The sequence below is a fragment of the Cloeon dipterum genome, chromosome X, assembly GCF_949628265.1.
Source record: "Cloeon dipterum chromosome X, ieCloDipt1.1, whole genome shotgun sequence".
Lineage (NCBI taxonomy): Eukaryota > Metazoa > Arthropoda > Insecta > Ephemeroptera > Baetidae > Cloeon > Cloeon dipterum.
Window position 1 is genome coordinate 6,323,513 of NC_088790.1, and position 14,812 is coordinate 6,338,324.

Here is a 14,812-nt window from a genome sequence, read left to right on the forward strand (position 1 = left end):
TTAAAAACGTGCAAAACGGCAGAAAATCCCGCAAAAACAGCTTTTAGCAATAGACTCTTTACGGAAAAATTTCGGGTTGCAACACTCAGATTAAACAGCCAATTTTACAAAATAATTCATAAATTAAATAATATTGATTTTAATGAGAAATAATAATCTGAATATATCTATTTTTCCCTTTTAGTTACAAATTAAACTCATATCTCGGATGGTACTCAGCAACCATATTCTTTTCCATGACAACTCTGGCAGGCTTGAGCATGATCCACACAGCCAGAAGTCTGAGGTCTGACACCTTTTCCGTTCTTGGTGGGCCCACCGTAATTGAAACTATTCTCATATAGGAGTAATCATATTTCAAACCTCATTCAGGTGGACTGGCAGGCGCAACGGCTGGCACGATTTTTTATGCCAACGCCGCCTTGGCCACTTATCTGTTCTGGCGGCTGGCGAGCAGGTGGCGGCCGCTGATGCTGCAGTGGGCCGCCGTCGAGCACCAAATCAGGCAAAGCTACCCCACACCGCAGAGAGCCAGATTGAAAACGCTGGCACTCACTGGCACGGTGCTGCTTCTCGCCATGGGTATTTTTACGTTAAAATATTATTTTTATCATAACATAAAATAAATATTTTAGCTGAGCACGGCTTGAGCATTTCCACCCACTCAAAATCGAACTCGCTGACTGAGTGGGTGAAAAATTATTCGCTCAGTTCGCACCCGTTTATTTTCTCCAGTCTGGAATATTCCTTCGCTCTTGGAGTGGCAGTTCAGATTCTCAGCAGGATAGCGACTGTGACTTGGAACTTCACCGACCTTTTCCTCATGATCATTGGACAGTCACTCACTCTCCGATTTGACCAATTCAACAATTCCATTCTGAAGGTTTGCTCTTTTACTGGGTAATTATTATATTATTATGCTAATTTTCCAATTTAATCGACAGCATACATTAACCAGACACCAATGGAGTGGGGCTCGAACTCAATTTGCTAGTTTAGCACATTTGACGAGAAGCGTGGACGCACAAATATCTGGAATTATTTTTCTCAGCTTTGCAAACAACCTCTACTTCATTTGCATGCAGCTGCTAAATGGACTCACGTAATAATTTAGCATTTTTAAAAAAAAAAAGAGAATATTATGCGTGTCAGAAAATTTTAAATCAGTTAACAAAGTATACCGGCGTAGGCCTTATGAGGGAGCTGACAGGATGATGCACTCAGTTTACTACTGGGCCTCATTCACGTTCTTGCTTTCGAGGACTGCAGCAGTGACGATTTACCTGTCAAACGTGCACGTCGCCAGCAAAAATGGCTTGCCTGCCGTGTACGCCTGTCCAAGCGGCACTTTTACCCAAGACACAGAACGCCTCCTGAACCAAATGAGCAGCGACGAATTGTCTCTCACAGGACTTGGACTCTTTCACGTCACTCGCAGCTTTTTGCTCGCGGTAGTATATTTTCTACGTTAAATTTTTAAAATTTGATAATTTCCCCATTTGAGCAGGTAGCAGGTGCTATTGCTACGTATGAAGTGGTTCTCATTCAATTCAATGTCGCCATCATCCAAACAAACCCTGGAAATGCTACTAAAATGAACTGACATTGTAGATTAAAAGAAGCTCGGAAATGATTCACAAATAATTACGATAATTAAACTACTCAATAACTTGTTATTTTCGTTATTTTTCTAAGCAAAATCGTTTAAGCTTGTAAAATTCGCCTTAAATCTTGGAAATAACTGTCATTATATTTATTTCTGGTGCAATGTGATTTTAAAGGGAGAATAAACAAAAAAAATACCAAATAAAATACAATATAAAGCACAAAATATTTTAAAACAACTGATGTTAGTATGTAATAATGCAGTTTAAATATCTTCATCCGTTTGATTGACCTTCCTTAATAAAAAAATGCGAAAATAATTATAATAGAGCCCTTGTAATCGATTTTCAACGTGGGTTTCCCGCGTTTTTAGTTCAAAAGATAAGCTTTGTGTGTAACCACCTGACTATGAGGCGTGCATGTGGCACGGCAGACGGCAGAGAAGAGACTCGGAGAACAGAAAACAGAGACTGAGAATGTAAACAAAAACAACAAGGGTTGGGCCGCACGACATGACGTGTAACACCCGGCGAGAGTGAGAGATCTCCGTATTACATTGATTCTTGAGTCTATAACTCAATAATATTGTTTTACGGAGGAGTTATCTTTTGAACACAATCGTTTCATATTTCTTTCTGCATCATCGACCTTAGAAAAGTCTGTCAAGTTGCGTTGTTGTCCAGTCCCGCATGAAAATAAAGGTATGTATTATGTACATATGTACATAATATATTTATTCTTGTTTCCTTGCTCTAGAATCTCAACTATGTATCTACATGTTTATTTATGTAATTATGTACAATTTAGATAAAATAATACAATTAATTATAATAGATACATAATTTTTTTCAATCTTAATTATTTTTGGTCATTCCAAAATAATTATGGTAAAAGCCTTCTCCTAGTTGTTCGCATCAAAAACTTTTTAATGTGTAATAAATTTTCGGCCAGGTATGTACTTTTATTTTAAACCTTTTAAAATTCTAAAAAGTATTTCACGTCCTTATCTGATCAGTTAGCACGAGCTCAAGGAATGCCACCGACAAGCATGAGTTTTGCAGCTCAGTTTCTAACAAAAATATTTTTAACAGACAACGTCTAATATGCGGCCATCAGCCACATTCCGCAAGTTGCCTGCCATCGACATCGATGGCAAAGTCGCTGAGTACGTGCAGCATGAAGATTTGGTCTACTTCAACAAAGTGATTTCTTTGGGGCACGTCGACCGAATGAGAGATGGGTACAGAGGAGGAAACCTTCTGCACCACTGCATTTGGGCTCGGAAGGGCAAGGCGGCCAGGTTCCTGATCAATAACGTGCCTTTGTTGCAACATGGAGTGGACAACAGGGGTCAGACGCCGCTCATGTACGCAGTTACATTCTTCCAGCAGGACACGGAGCTATTGCGGATCATGTCCAATGTCGAGCCTGAACTGCTTAATAAGCAAGACACTGATTTAGGAAATACAGCTCTACTTTTAGGTAATTTTTTTTCCAATCGGTGATTTCAAAAATTATAAATTTTTTTATAAATACAAAAGCTAACAAAATAATGCCTTATTAAAATTGAATAATAAAGTAATAGCAAAATAATAAAGTACATATATATTAGCTTGTTGCTATCATATGATGATAATGACAGGATCAATTAAATGTAAAATGTGGAAGAATTGTGGGTGTAGTTAAAATTTCCCTGTTGATATAAAAACATTTACATGCACAAATTTTACATTTTGATTGCTAATACTTTTTTCAATTTACAGCTGTGCTTAAAGACTGCACCTCAGATGGTGGTTTGGAAACAATCAAATTACTTATTGATGCTGGAGCGTCTTCGGACATCAGGGACAGCAGAGGATACTCAGCATTTTATTTTGCGTACAAATGTTGCTCAGAGAAGTTGATGAACATGTTGCTGGAAGTTGGAGCCAAGGTTGAACCAATGGACATCATCAATGTTGACATTACACTTCGTTCTTGGCCTGCTGTGGAAAATATTCTGAAAATTCAACCTTCACTCATCAATGCCGAGTACAAAGATTGCACCTTGCTGATGAAGCTAATTAGGTGGGCTTTTCCTTCAAAATCTTTAGAAATTCATTAATAATAAACGTTTATTTAATTTAGTTAGCAAAGTTTTTATAAAATCAAAATAAATATGGCATTACTCAAACCATTTTGAAAATTTACAAAAATCTATATTTCCGAGCATCGCCAGATAACAGGATATTATGAAGTTGAGCGTCCATAGGAATCGGGAAATTTTTGGTTGCTCTGGAAATTCGGAACCCGAGCAGAAGTATAAGCGGTTATTTGAGAATCTGGTATTTTTTATCTCAATAGGAATCCTGATAGCAGTTACAGGCCAATTCGACCTTAAAAATTTGAAGGCCGATAGTACTGGATTTTTTGGCGTTGAAATTTTTGTGTGCTACTTGTTAATAGATGGAGAAAGTCCAGGGTAGAAGCTCAGGAATGGGGGACGCATTCAACAGTTACAATCCACCTTTCATTCACAGAGCTTGAAGCTCGATTTTCGGGGTTTTTTGGGATAACGATTGAATAGGGAGCGCACCCATTCCCGAGCTTTAAACCTGGAATTTCACCATCTTTTTTAAAAAGCATTAATTTGTTAAGCAAATATAAGTGGCAAGTTAAATTTTAACCCCAAAAATCCTGTCCAATGTCCAATCGACCTCCAAATTTTCAAATTTGCCTGAAACAGCCCTGATGATAAAATTTGATAACATGCACCAGGGAAGGGAAACAGACAATTAGATGATTTCTCTTTTTAAGTTTACATATCAAAACTTTTTGAGACGTTTGCATGGAATGACAAGCAAGCCGGGATTTCCCTGGAATTACCTGAAACAGACTGGCCTTGCCTGGGTGCAGGCAGATAATAATTCAATTTTATCTGATCATTGCCGCGTTTGCTGAAAATTTGGAAAATGTTTGCTCATTATCATATTTTATTTATTTTGCTCTTTTTTAATGATTTTCCTAGAGTGTAAATATTTTAATTTTGAATAAATGATTGAAGCGATATTTAATACCGTTTAAAATTATTATATATTTAAATCTTTTAAAGTGATTTTTTAATTGTATTTACCTGCTTTGAAGTTCAGATAATTAAAATTTTTGAAATTTTGCAGAGGTGGCATGCAGCCTCAAGTTAAGCAGCTTCTGCAGTTGGGAGCCCTTCCTGACCTTGGTGAAGGTGCTCTAGTAGAGGCGGTAAGATGTGGAAACCAAGAAATGTGTAGGCTGCTCCTGCAAAGAGGAACAAACACAGAAATGTTTGCCAACGCACTTGTATCTGCTGCAATTAGAAGCAACAAAAAAGCCATCGAGGAAATGGTCTTCAATTTGAACGCCGTAAAGCGCTTCTCTCACTTTCATTATGATCCTGAAAGCCACCCTCAAACTGTTGCGCTGCACAACAGGCGGTCGCCTGATCTTCTCAAACACATCGCAAATCACCGTCATCTCAGAAAAGATTCTCTTGGTGTCACCTTCCTCATTCACCATCGAAGCATTTTTGAGATTTTTGACATGCAAATTGAGTTCTTGGAAGACCTGGCTCTACACTTGATGCCACTGGCGATTCCTCTCGTGGATCAAAGTGAATCATTCTATGAAGCGCCAAACTGTGATTTGCTTGAAGTGATGATGGAGGCAAACTACTCTGCTGTCTCTCCTGATGACTCTTACGTGTCACCTCTGACCCTGCTGCTCTGCAACAACAGGGACGACCTGAATACCCCACAACGAATAGAGCTGTTTGAAAAACTCTTGAAATATTTTCTGAAGAATGGTGTTAGTGTTGAACAGAAAATCTTATGCATTCCTGATGAACCGCCATCTGTGACCATCCTAACTGAAGATCTCCAAGTGCCTGACGCTCTGCTGATCGCCTTTTTGTCCAAGCATGTGGGTGCTGTTCTCCGCCTCCTGCCCTTTTGGCCTCATCCGCCTCCGTTGCTGTGCCTAGCCGCCACTCACTTTCCTGATTCTGCGCACAGGCACATGGAAAGCATCAAGATGCTTGATGTCCTCCTGTCATTTGGACTACCTCATGGATCAGAATATTATGCTGCCCTAGAAGAAATCGTTAACGAGGCAGAAGAAACCTCAAGTTGCACAGCTTTCAAGAAATATTCAGGTATTTATTTCAATATTTCTTCAGCATGAATTAAACTTGAAATAACATTTTAAATTCCTATATGTGGTTTCATATTATTTAAAATAGAGAGTTAGAAAGATTTGATTCTCAAATGATACAAGATGCAAGAAAATTTTGTCCCCAAAAATAGGATTATTTTTTATAAATTTTCAATACTTACAACGAAAAGTCAAAAATGACCCACTGATTGAATTGTCTCATTGATTATTGTCTAAACCTAAGCCAAATATCAGCTTAATTGAGCAAACTTTATTTTTTTAAATCATTTAAGAAGTTTTGTATCGTTTTCTCAAGAGTTCAAACTGCTAAAATAGCCAAATCGAAAAATTCTACTACTGTACATACGTGGTTCACATCACGAGAGGCTACACGGATTCAACTGTTTAGCAAACAACAGAAGAGTTACCTTGTTACCTGATGATCTATCAAATTTATTGAAAACAAAGAATAAAACAAGCTGTTGTACATTTTGAAATTCTGGGGTGATTTCCCGACATTCCCAAATGTGCAGCAAACTAGGCCACATTCGCTTTTTTCATTGTTGGAAATTCATCAACTTTGAATTTTTTAAATTGATGGAGGTGATCATTTTGCCGTTTATTAATACAACAAGCAGTTTTCTCACCAAGTTAATGTGACTTTAGCAGAAAGCCTGCTGGTTATTCCGGAAATAACCGCACTTTTTCGAGATAACTAAAAACGATAATACTACTACCACACAATTGAAACATTGGTTATTATCTCGCTGTAATTTCAAAATTTGGTAAGCCTTGCGTACCTCTATGTCTCTATAAGGTTATAAATCAGTTCCAAAGCAGAATCACTGAATTAAAACTTGCTTTTTAGCTCCGTTTTCTCCTTCTCAGCGCTAATCACAATGACATTAATTTTTTCGGATCAATGCATAATTTCGGGTCAGTGATGTTTTCATGTCGAATCTTTTTTTTAAAGGAAATTGATTTAAATCTTTCACTTTTTTACTTGAAATATTTAATTTAATGCTATTGAACTTTTTTGATACGTCTTTCAGAAATTTTTTTTTTATTTTGTCTTGAAATGACTAAAAATACAGTATTGAAACGAAATAACAGCCTTTTGAAATAGAATTTGAAGCCTAAAAAGTGCTAAGTGTTTTTCAGGAAATTTAAGCAAAACTTCCAATCCTGTTTTACAAAGATTAGCAATCAGCATAATTTTTATCAAGAGTTACTTGCATTTATTGTAGATTTTTGTACAATATTGCAAGTTTTAGTGAACAAGGTCTCCATTAATTCTAACTTTTTTATTTTTCCTCCTGAACGTATGTAATTTAAATTTTGTGTCGTTCTGGTGATTAAATGTAAAATCCTGATCATCCTAACTTAGTCGCAATTAAAATTCACGCAATTTCATAAAATATTATATCTATTTCAGAAAATCCAATATCGTTGCAACAACTGTGCATTCTGAAGATAAGGAGCTCTTGCGCTGAAAATGAAAACCTTCCTGAGGCGCTGAGCACGCTGCCAATTCCAAAAGGACTGAGAGATCGTGTGCAGTTTAACTTACGCGAAGATTCGATTACTTATGAAGAGACAAAATTTAGTCTTATTTAATCTTTATTGTGTAGACATTATTTGCCATCACCGGGGTCCAAGTTATCAGCTGTGTTGATTTCCGCCGGTCAGAAGTCAATATGGCGTTAAAATAATGAAGGCCAATCAGTGGACAGTCCAGCTGCTAATCAGAAGCGTCAATATAGAGGCTGACCTAATAATATACTTTCCACTCGCTTTTGTCAATTATCACAAAAAAATGACTTGTCTAAAGAGTGATCGCGCGTTACGCAATTTTTGTGCCATCTAATGATACAATCGCAAATTACCAGGGTAATCAGATGTTAGTTTCATGATAAATTTTCCAAGCCATTTTATGTTTATAACATTCCTGCCGTACTCTGCCAGATGCCATTATCTGACTGTCGTGTGAATCTGGACTCCGGTGCTCGCCATTACCCTTTGCCTTGATCCAAATTGTTGCTCTCAAAAATTTCAAGATATAGTTGAAATGTGATCATCGAATCAAAGTTTATTTTGCACTTTTGTAAAAACTGGAAGAAGTTAGGTAATAATTTAACATTCTAGAAAAATAAATTCATTGTTGATTGACGTAAGCAAAAGCTGCTTCATTTTTATCTTATCTCACAATCTCAGTTTGGTAAATTAAGAGCTCTACCTAAAGATACGAGGATTTTGTTTTGCGATAGCGGCTGATAATCGTGATCATTACATCTCATTCGTAGTACTTGGTTGCTTGCATTATGCAGGGGCTAAAGTGGATTTTTTTCGTTCAATTGTGCATCACGCCATGCCTGGGTGCTGTATCATTCTTAGGATTGTTCTACCTGGAAGACAGAGGTACTCTGATTATTTGACGAAAGATTTAGTGAAGACTTTAAAAGTTACTTTCAGATTACAACACACCTGCTGAAGGTGCACTTTTCTGTGGGACTGATAAACGAAATTCTGAGCGTTTCGAAACTATCCCTTTGCGACCATCATCAAGTAGAGAGTGCAAAGGTGCAAACTTTTTAGGCTTTGTGTCTTCAGATCTTCTTAATAGTGATATTTCAGATCACGATGAACCGTGCATTCTCGATTCCGACTGCTGCGCGATCGAAAATATGTTTTGTTGGGATAATAGAACTGGTAACGCACACAATCCCTTGTGCAAGTGCAAAGCTACGTACGGATGGAACCAAAATGAATGGAGATGCTAGTATGTTCAATGCTCCATTCGCAGAATATATAAAGTTATAATACATCAAAATGTCACACAGCCCCATCTCTTTTGCGCAACAGATGATGATGGCAGCTTTCATGGCCTTCAGCGTTGCCATTTTGATCGCACTTATAGCCTTTTGCATTCATTCCTGTAAATACTGCTGGTCGTAAGTACACGATATTTATATTTTCCATCGAGTAGCTACAATGCAATCATGTGCCACAGATATGGGGAGAGAATAAGACACATGAGAGACGTGAGACGAGACCAGAGACATCGCAGGAGAAGGCAGATGCGAATGCCTCGAGATCAGCACAACATCTCGGCCTTTGTTGAGGTCGACCGTGACACTCCAATCAAGCTGCCGACTTACGATGAAATTGAATCAGATAAGGTGCGTCTGCATGTTTCATTCTATAAATGGGGACGCGGCTCACGTGCATAATATATCTAGATTATTTTCACCACGGTGACTCCCATGGCTACTCTGCCTGATATGTCGGGCACAGTCCGCTCGCTGCCGCCTGCCTATGAATCAATCGTTACTGGAGAGTTCGTTTTGACAAATGACACGCCGATCGAGGGAGTAACAGTTATAACCTCGATTGTGCCTCTGCAAAACTCTGCAGAACGAAGGGACAGCCAACCGCAACAGCAGCATCAGCAGCAAAACGGGCAGAACTGTTCTCAGGAAGGAGTGACTAATGAGGCTTACCAAGCAGTGAACCACCTTTGATGATGCACTGCTTTTAACCGCCGGTTATTCCTCCTGTATGATTTTGATAATACGATTCTTAAACTGATGGTCAGGTATAAAGCTCACTGTGATTTATTCTTGTAATGACTCTATTATTTTTTTACCATCACTAAATTTACCTTCATATTCGTTATATTTCTTGGTAACAGGGAACAAAATACTGTAAGTGGAGTACATTATGGCAAAGCGCCTGCGTTACGCGGAGTACTGCAACCTGCACAGCTCGTAAGGCGAGCCTGTTGCATTATGTAGAAATATTTTTTATCCAATAAAATACTATTAACTATATTCACTAGGATTATTCTTTCTTTATTTAAAACCCAGTTTTTTTTCTTTAAAAATTCAAGAAAATTATTCATGTTTCAGCAACAACGCGTGATTTTTAGTCTTCAGTGTGCCAGTAAATGGTTGGCCTGGTGAGCCAGAATGGAATTCATTTTTGTTCACTGGGAGCAAATAACAGGGGCGTGGCTGCCGTCGTCCTTTAATTAAATTGCATGCATACAGCCTTCGCAGATCTAAATAGCCATCTTAATCCATTGTGATGACTTAATTACCCATCAGGCCGTCAGAGAAAGCCTCATTCGGTCGGTTGGTTAGAAACTATTGATTTGCCGGTTGAATCTCTCGTTACAAATAAAGCCCCATTAAACCGCGCATTGGAAGCTTCAGTTCCCTTGAATAAAGGCACAATCCTGATTCTTGCTACCTAATTGTGAAAACCGCAAGTTCGCAGCCTATTTGCGCTGCAAGAATGCGCAGAGGTGGAGGTCGTCGCAACAAAATGTCGCCGATTAGAAGAATTCTCGCCTGCCTCGGTGGCCGTAAATTTTCCTCAGAAAAGCTTTAAAAATTTCCCAGAGGTGAGCGGCAAAGAGCCGTCTCTTTTGGCAAACCAGTGCCAGCATGGACTGCTCTCAGCGGGGGTCGGAAAAAATTGTTCGCACGCATTCTGCCACGGGGCAGGTTTTCTCTCGTCCGTATACTTGGCAATAATTACCACGATTTTACTACCCCGTTTTATGAGTCGCTGGTGTTTTATTGTGCCTACCCAGGTCACTAACACACACGTGGCGTTCACCCACATATATCCTGTGTGTGCTGCTTATCTATGGTGTTGGCGTTAGTTGGCAGTTTTTGCAACCAACACTGCGCAACACAAAAAGTCGAATAGAGAAGTGGCTGCGTGTTTTCTTAAAAATCTTTTCAGCCATTGAGAAACTTCGCTTTTCCAGAGTTTTTGTTTGCCTTTTGTTCCCAAATCCTAGTGGCTTGTGTGCAGTAAAATATTCTGTAGACAAAATTGGCTGTGCGTGGTTCTTCGAGCTTGGCAAACTCATATATTTATTTCCTCTCATGCATTATCAGTGTAACTCAGAGAGCTAAAGAAAATTCTGGTAGAGGCCAGCCAAAACTTCCTGATGAATAATACATGATATATTTTCATTTATAATACAGCCATACAATAAAACGAGGATGCAACCTCAACATTTCTCTTGCTTCATTTTGGATTTTAAAATCCAAGCTCTACTTTTTTGCGGCTTAGATGTGTAAGCTTTTTATTTCTTCATCCTAAGTTAAGAGCAATTTTCATCGTGTGTTCCAGTTTCTACACTCGTCCACTTTTTATGATATGAACATAAGGCGCGAGAGCTTTAGGTAGGACGAAACGCTGTGTGTAAGTCGTAAAAAATCCATCAAATTAATGCTGGAGCCAGACCCTCCATCGCCTAATGTATTATCTATAACACTCCTTGAGGCCAGAGTGGTAAGCAGATAATTGATAAATACCGTCTTATTTTTTTCTTAAATGCCGTTTGGTGGGGAAAAATCAAATACAAGTCGGAATACTGAAATCCTGAGCAGATGGCTTGTGGTTTTGGTAATGGGGCCATACGAAAGCACTATAAAAGCTGAAACGATAGCAATTTTGAATCGTGAAATAGGCAGCGTGTGTAATTGGCATTCAAGTCCTGCGTAGAGTGTCGTCGAGTGTCGTTTTCTTCTATAATTGCCCGACTAAACGGGAGCTGACTTGGGTTGTGCGCGCCTACTTCCTAATCTGCGTACATATATTTAACGACTCAAGTATTGGTGGTGAGGTGGGAGGGTGCGGAACTGAGCAATCACGTGCAGCACCCCTTCGTATGTACTGGCCGCTATGTATATACAGAGTGGTTTACATTTACTACCTCTGGGCAGCTGAGATTGCAGCGTAATAATCGCCTAGCCCACGCTTAATCAAGGGCCGTTTTCTAGGCGAATGCGTTGAATATGGACACACGTCACCCCCATCCCCGCCTTAATTATGCTGATAAATCGAGCAAACGCAAACACGATAGGACTCCTCTAAAAAGTTCCAGATGCGTACACAAGGGCTTTGTGGGCTTTGTGTATCACTGCTACGAATCATTAATCAAAATATGATTATTATTTTTTTGTTAACTGGTTGGTTATATTAATCAATTACGAAAAAGGTTCAAAATTCGCAAAAGCGCGGCTGACAGTTATTGATTTATCTTGCGTAATGAGTTTGAATAATGTAAACGTGTGCGTTGGAAATACTGCCATGATGCGTGCTGCAAACTTTTAGCCAGTAAATTAGGTCTTTAATCATTTAACGCTTCAACCGCGCACAAGGAAAATTCTTTCTAACTTGTTAAGCGCATAGTGAATAAAGATGCCACATTTTTAAAGCCGCACAGGCGAGATTTGAAACAATTTTAGGTGTTTTCAATCAGTTATTTTCCCAACATTTGATCTTGTGAAACGATTGAAGAGATTAAAAGTAGTTTTTAGCTTCTTATTTCACGACAAATTAAAAAATCTTTGCTTTGTTTTAAAATTCAAGTTTTTGACCCTCTGTCTCTAAGATAATATGCGGAGAGTTGCACCATAAGCCCACGAGCCTGGTCTGCCATTGTGTTCATGTGTTGCGATAAACAGAAGGGAGGAGAAAGCAGAATTGCGAGAGGCAACGCTTGTAATATTCGGAGGGCTTTAATTAAGTAGCGTGGAAGGTTTTGCAGAATTTGTGTAATGGGAGCGAGGCCAATCTACTTGATATCAGGGTGTGCACTGCGTGTAAGTGGTCTTACTGGGCTCGCAGGCAGCGCGCTCATTAAGCCCTTTTTATGTAAGGCCTTCTGCGACAAGAACGCCGGAGAAACGCCAGTTCTTTCCCACTTGTCTTGCAGCTATGCAATAAATCAGGCAGCAAATCATTTTCTTTTTCTTGGCGCGGCTTGGTTGATTTTTTCACCGATGCTGCTGATGAGAACGCACTATGGGTGTCACGGATGAGGGAACAAAATTTATCACGCCCGCCGCGCTACGTTCGTTTTGTCCAATTTGAGAGTGGAAGAAAGAGGGAAAGTGTTGAGAAAAGAGTTTCGCCGCCCGGGTTGCAAAAAGGACGCACTTGTTTTTTACAGCTCGTTTTCGAGGGCTGCCTGCGCACTGCTGATTTAATGTGACAAAAGTCGTTTTTGTTAACCTTATTCAAGCAGCTTTCCTCTTTTTCCTTTGCTTATCCTGGGTTTGGAAGAAAACCGAGGAGTATCCTCGACGGTTGTTTATTAATGCAGTATGGAAGCAGAACTTTTCCATAAAATGATACACATGGCAGGTTTTTAGGAGAGGCATTATTGCGACCTCTGCACACCAGCGACAGATACCCTCCCTCCGTTATTTTTATTCTCTCTGTATTTTTTATTGTGTTTCTCTGCCTTGCGAAAATAAGAAGGGGACCTTTATTAGCGAATTATAGCTAACTCGATGATCGTGCAAACAACAGGAGCACCCCGGGCCACAACAGGAGCTGGTCCTCCGAAGAACAGCTTTTCTTCAGCACCAAGGGCCTCAATTGAAAACATTCTCGTTGAAGCAAATTAAAAAGGTTCAAACGAGTTTGCATGCTTCCACATACCACCAGAAATTTAACGTTGAGTGGTCCTTTTGAAATATACGATGAGAGAGAAATTCCAGACCGAATTTTATTTGAAAGCCATATGCACGAGTATGGCACCCAGCATTTTTCATTTGGCTTAATACGAATCACATTCTATCGAGAGTAAAAATAACTTCTAGATTTGCAAAAGAGAAATGTCTCGGGAAAAATTTGCCTTCAAACCGATGAAAAAATATTTGCAAAAGGACACAGATTGAAATGGCTTTAGGATGGTCCGACAAATAAACACAAACACGCATGAATTGAATTTTTAGGCTTTTTTGAGAATACGAAAATGACATCAAACCTATTTCTAGGTCTGAGCTTTTGATTTTCACTTCGTTCTAATATGTGGATAAAATTAACTTTTTCTGGATTATTTTTCCCCGTGAGAAAAGTCAAAGGAGTTATTTTTGCAAACCCTGTTCTGCACGTTGCTACTAAATTTAATTTTCTTAGAAGACATTATGGTTGATAAATAGTTTCCAGAAATCCTCTCGTTGATCTCTGCTTCATCCTCAAAGTTTCATTTCTCATTATGTAGGAGACGGGAATGGTGTAATACCCATTTGAGGAACAAACCGTACAAGTTGCATGAGTGATGAAGTCAGTGCTACTCTGACGACAAGAAAGTGCGTGTTAGCCAAGGAAGGGAGCACAAAGTAGTAAGCTTCTGCAGATCGCTCCATCTTGGCATGAAGACCCGTGCTTTTTTCACACCGTGCCTAACAGAAGCGACAAGTATGTTCGTTAAGTGCGAGCTTGGCTCGGAAGCACGATTAAGGGTGCTCTCGCTTTCAAAGGCGGCACGCACCAACAGATTATCCGCTGGCATTTGAGGCGCGATTAAAATTGCGGGTGCCGCACGGCGCGAACAATGAAGCGAACGCGGCTAGTGCACGCCGCGCTCCGCGAGCAAGAAGTGGCGATTCACAGCGGCGCGGTCGAGAGCGAGCTGCCGTTTGTAGCATGCGCTGGCGGTCCGACGCCGACGCCGCCGCCGCTGCCGCTGCTGCTTCATGTTGCCTATCTGCTGGGATCATGCGGCGCCTTTCATGTAGCAGTGCGAGTGCAACCCTCCTCGAGCTGACTCCTCCTAAGGGTGAGTACTCGGTCGCCACAGCAAAGCTGCCGTTTATCTCTTTTTCTCCAAAGGCTTTGAATGCGGGCGCCGCAGTCCCTTTCAATTCAATCAGTTCGACTTCTCCTTTATCAATCCGAATAGGATATATTTATCGATTTTGAATTGGATACATTTTTTATCTTTTTGGAATATTCCGTGGTTTAACTAGGAAGTGTTTGGTTATAGACCATGACACACTTCCTTGTTCTAACAATAAGAGACCGCACGAAAGTCTCAGAGTAATGCAATGGACAGACGGCTATGCAAGTTTTCTATAAAACGATTCTGAGATTCTGACGTTAGGGGGATTCACAAATCAGCAGAAGGTATGTTACAAAAGCTCACAGCTTTCATCGTCAGTTAGAAGTATCTTATTTCCGCTTCTTTCCTTTCTCGCAGGCAAAGGTATTTATTTTATTTTTTATTTTG

General features: G+C 39.6%; 4 protein-coding genes across 5 annotated transcripts in view; all 4 read left to right on the forward strand.

The window, feature by feature from the left end:
• The first annotated feature begins 353 nt into the window (after positions 1 to 353).
• Positions 354 to 1,923, forward strand: LOC135946424 (gustatory receptor for sugar taste 64f-like). Its single transcript, XM_065494632.1, has 5 exons — positions 354 to 582; positions 636 to 883; positions 945 to 1,102; positions 1,190 to 1,451; positions 1,508 to 1,923. The coding sequence occupies exons 1-5, from the start codon at positions 471 to 473 to the stop codon at positions 1,601 to 1,603; spliced, it is 876 nt and encodes a 291-aa protein (XP_065350704.1). The 5' UTR covers positions 354 to 470; the 3' UTR covers positions 1,604 to 1,923.
• A 185-nt stretch (positions 1,924 to 2,108) lies between these two features.
• Positions 2,109 to 7,877, forward strand: LOC135946422 (uncharacterized). The gene is made up of 5 exons (XM_065494629.1): positions 2,109 to 2,306; positions 2,697 to 3,087; positions 3,369 to 3,672; positions 4,761 to 5,770; positions 7,205 to 7,877. Exons 1-5 carry the CDS (start codon positions 2,295 to 2,297, stop codon positions 7,384 to 7,386), a joined length of 1,899 nt encoding a protein of 632 aa, XP_065350701.1. The 5' UTR covers positions 2,109 to 2,294; the 3' UTR covers positions 7,387 to 7,877.
• Positions 7,878 to 7,954: 77 nt separating this feature from the next.
• On the forward strand, positions 7,955 to 9,599 carry LOC135946423 (uncharacterized). The gene is made up of 6 exons (XM_065494631.1): positions 7,955 to 8,187; positions 8,242 to 8,349; positions 8,404 to 8,548; positions 8,610 to 8,720; positions 8,780 to 8,948; positions 9,009 to 9,599. Exons 1-6 carry the CDS (start codon positions 8,091 to 8,093, stop codon positions 9,288 to 9,290), a joined length of 912 nt encoding a protein of 303 aa, XP_065350703.1. The 5' UTR covers positions 7,955 to 8,090; the 3' UTR covers positions 9,291 to 9,599.
• A 4,608-nt stretch (positions 9,600 to 14,207) lies between these two features.
• Positions 14,208 to 14,812, forward strand: part of LOC135946568 (tyramine receptor 1-like) — a 46,185-nt gene continuing 45,580 nt past the window's right edge. Inside the window, exon 1 of one of the 2 annotated variants that reach the window (XM_065494842.1) lies at positions 14,208 to 14,362. The gene's annotated coding sequence lies outside the window, so the exon portion shown is untranslated. Of the gene's footprint in view, positions 14,363 to 14,614; positions 14,710 to 14,812 lie in introns of those variants that run through there. The other variant, XM_065494843.1, reaches the window with a different exon arrangement.

What these genes read in the sequence shown, in the direction of transcription:
- LOC135946423 (XM_065494631.1), top strand. Translation starts at nt 8,091, where the DNA reads ATGCAGGGGCTAAAGTGGATTTTTTTCGTTCAATTGTGCATCACGCCA. An exon ending in GTTCTACCTGGAAGACAGAG is followed by an intron (nt 8,188 to 8,241) that starts GTACTCTGATTA and finishes AGTTACTTTCAG; the next exon opens with ATTACAACACACCTGCTGAA. An exon ending in ATGAAATTGAATCAGATAAG is followed by an intron (nt 8,949 to 9,008) that starts GTGCGTCTGCAT and finishes TAATATATCTAG; the next exon opens with ATTATTTTCACCACGGTGAC.
- LOC135946422 (XM_065494629.1), top strand. An exon ending in AAATACAGCTCTACTTTTAG is followed by an intron (nt 3,088 to 3,368) that starts GTAATTTTTTTT and finishes TTCAATTTACAG; the next exon opens with CTGTGCTTAAAGACTGCACC. An exon ending in AGCTTTCAAGAAATATTCAG is followed by an intron (nt 5,771 to 7,204) that starts GTATTTATTTCA and finishes TATCTATTTCAG; the next exon opens with AAAATCCAATATCGTTGCAA.
- LOC135946424 (XM_065494632.1), top strand. Translation starts at nt 471, where the DNA reads ATGCTGCAGTGGGCCGCCGTCGAGCACCAAATCAGGCAAAGCTACCCC. An exon ending in TCAACAATTCCATTCTGAAG is followed by an intron (nt 884 to 944) that starts GTTTGCTCTTTT and finishes TTTAATCGACAG; the next exon opens with CATACATTAACCAGACACCA. An exon ending in CAGCTGCTAAATGGACTCAC is followed by an intron (nt 1,103 to 1,189) that starts GTAATAATTTAG and finishes ATACCGGCGTAG; the next exon opens with GCCTTATGAGGGAGCTGACA.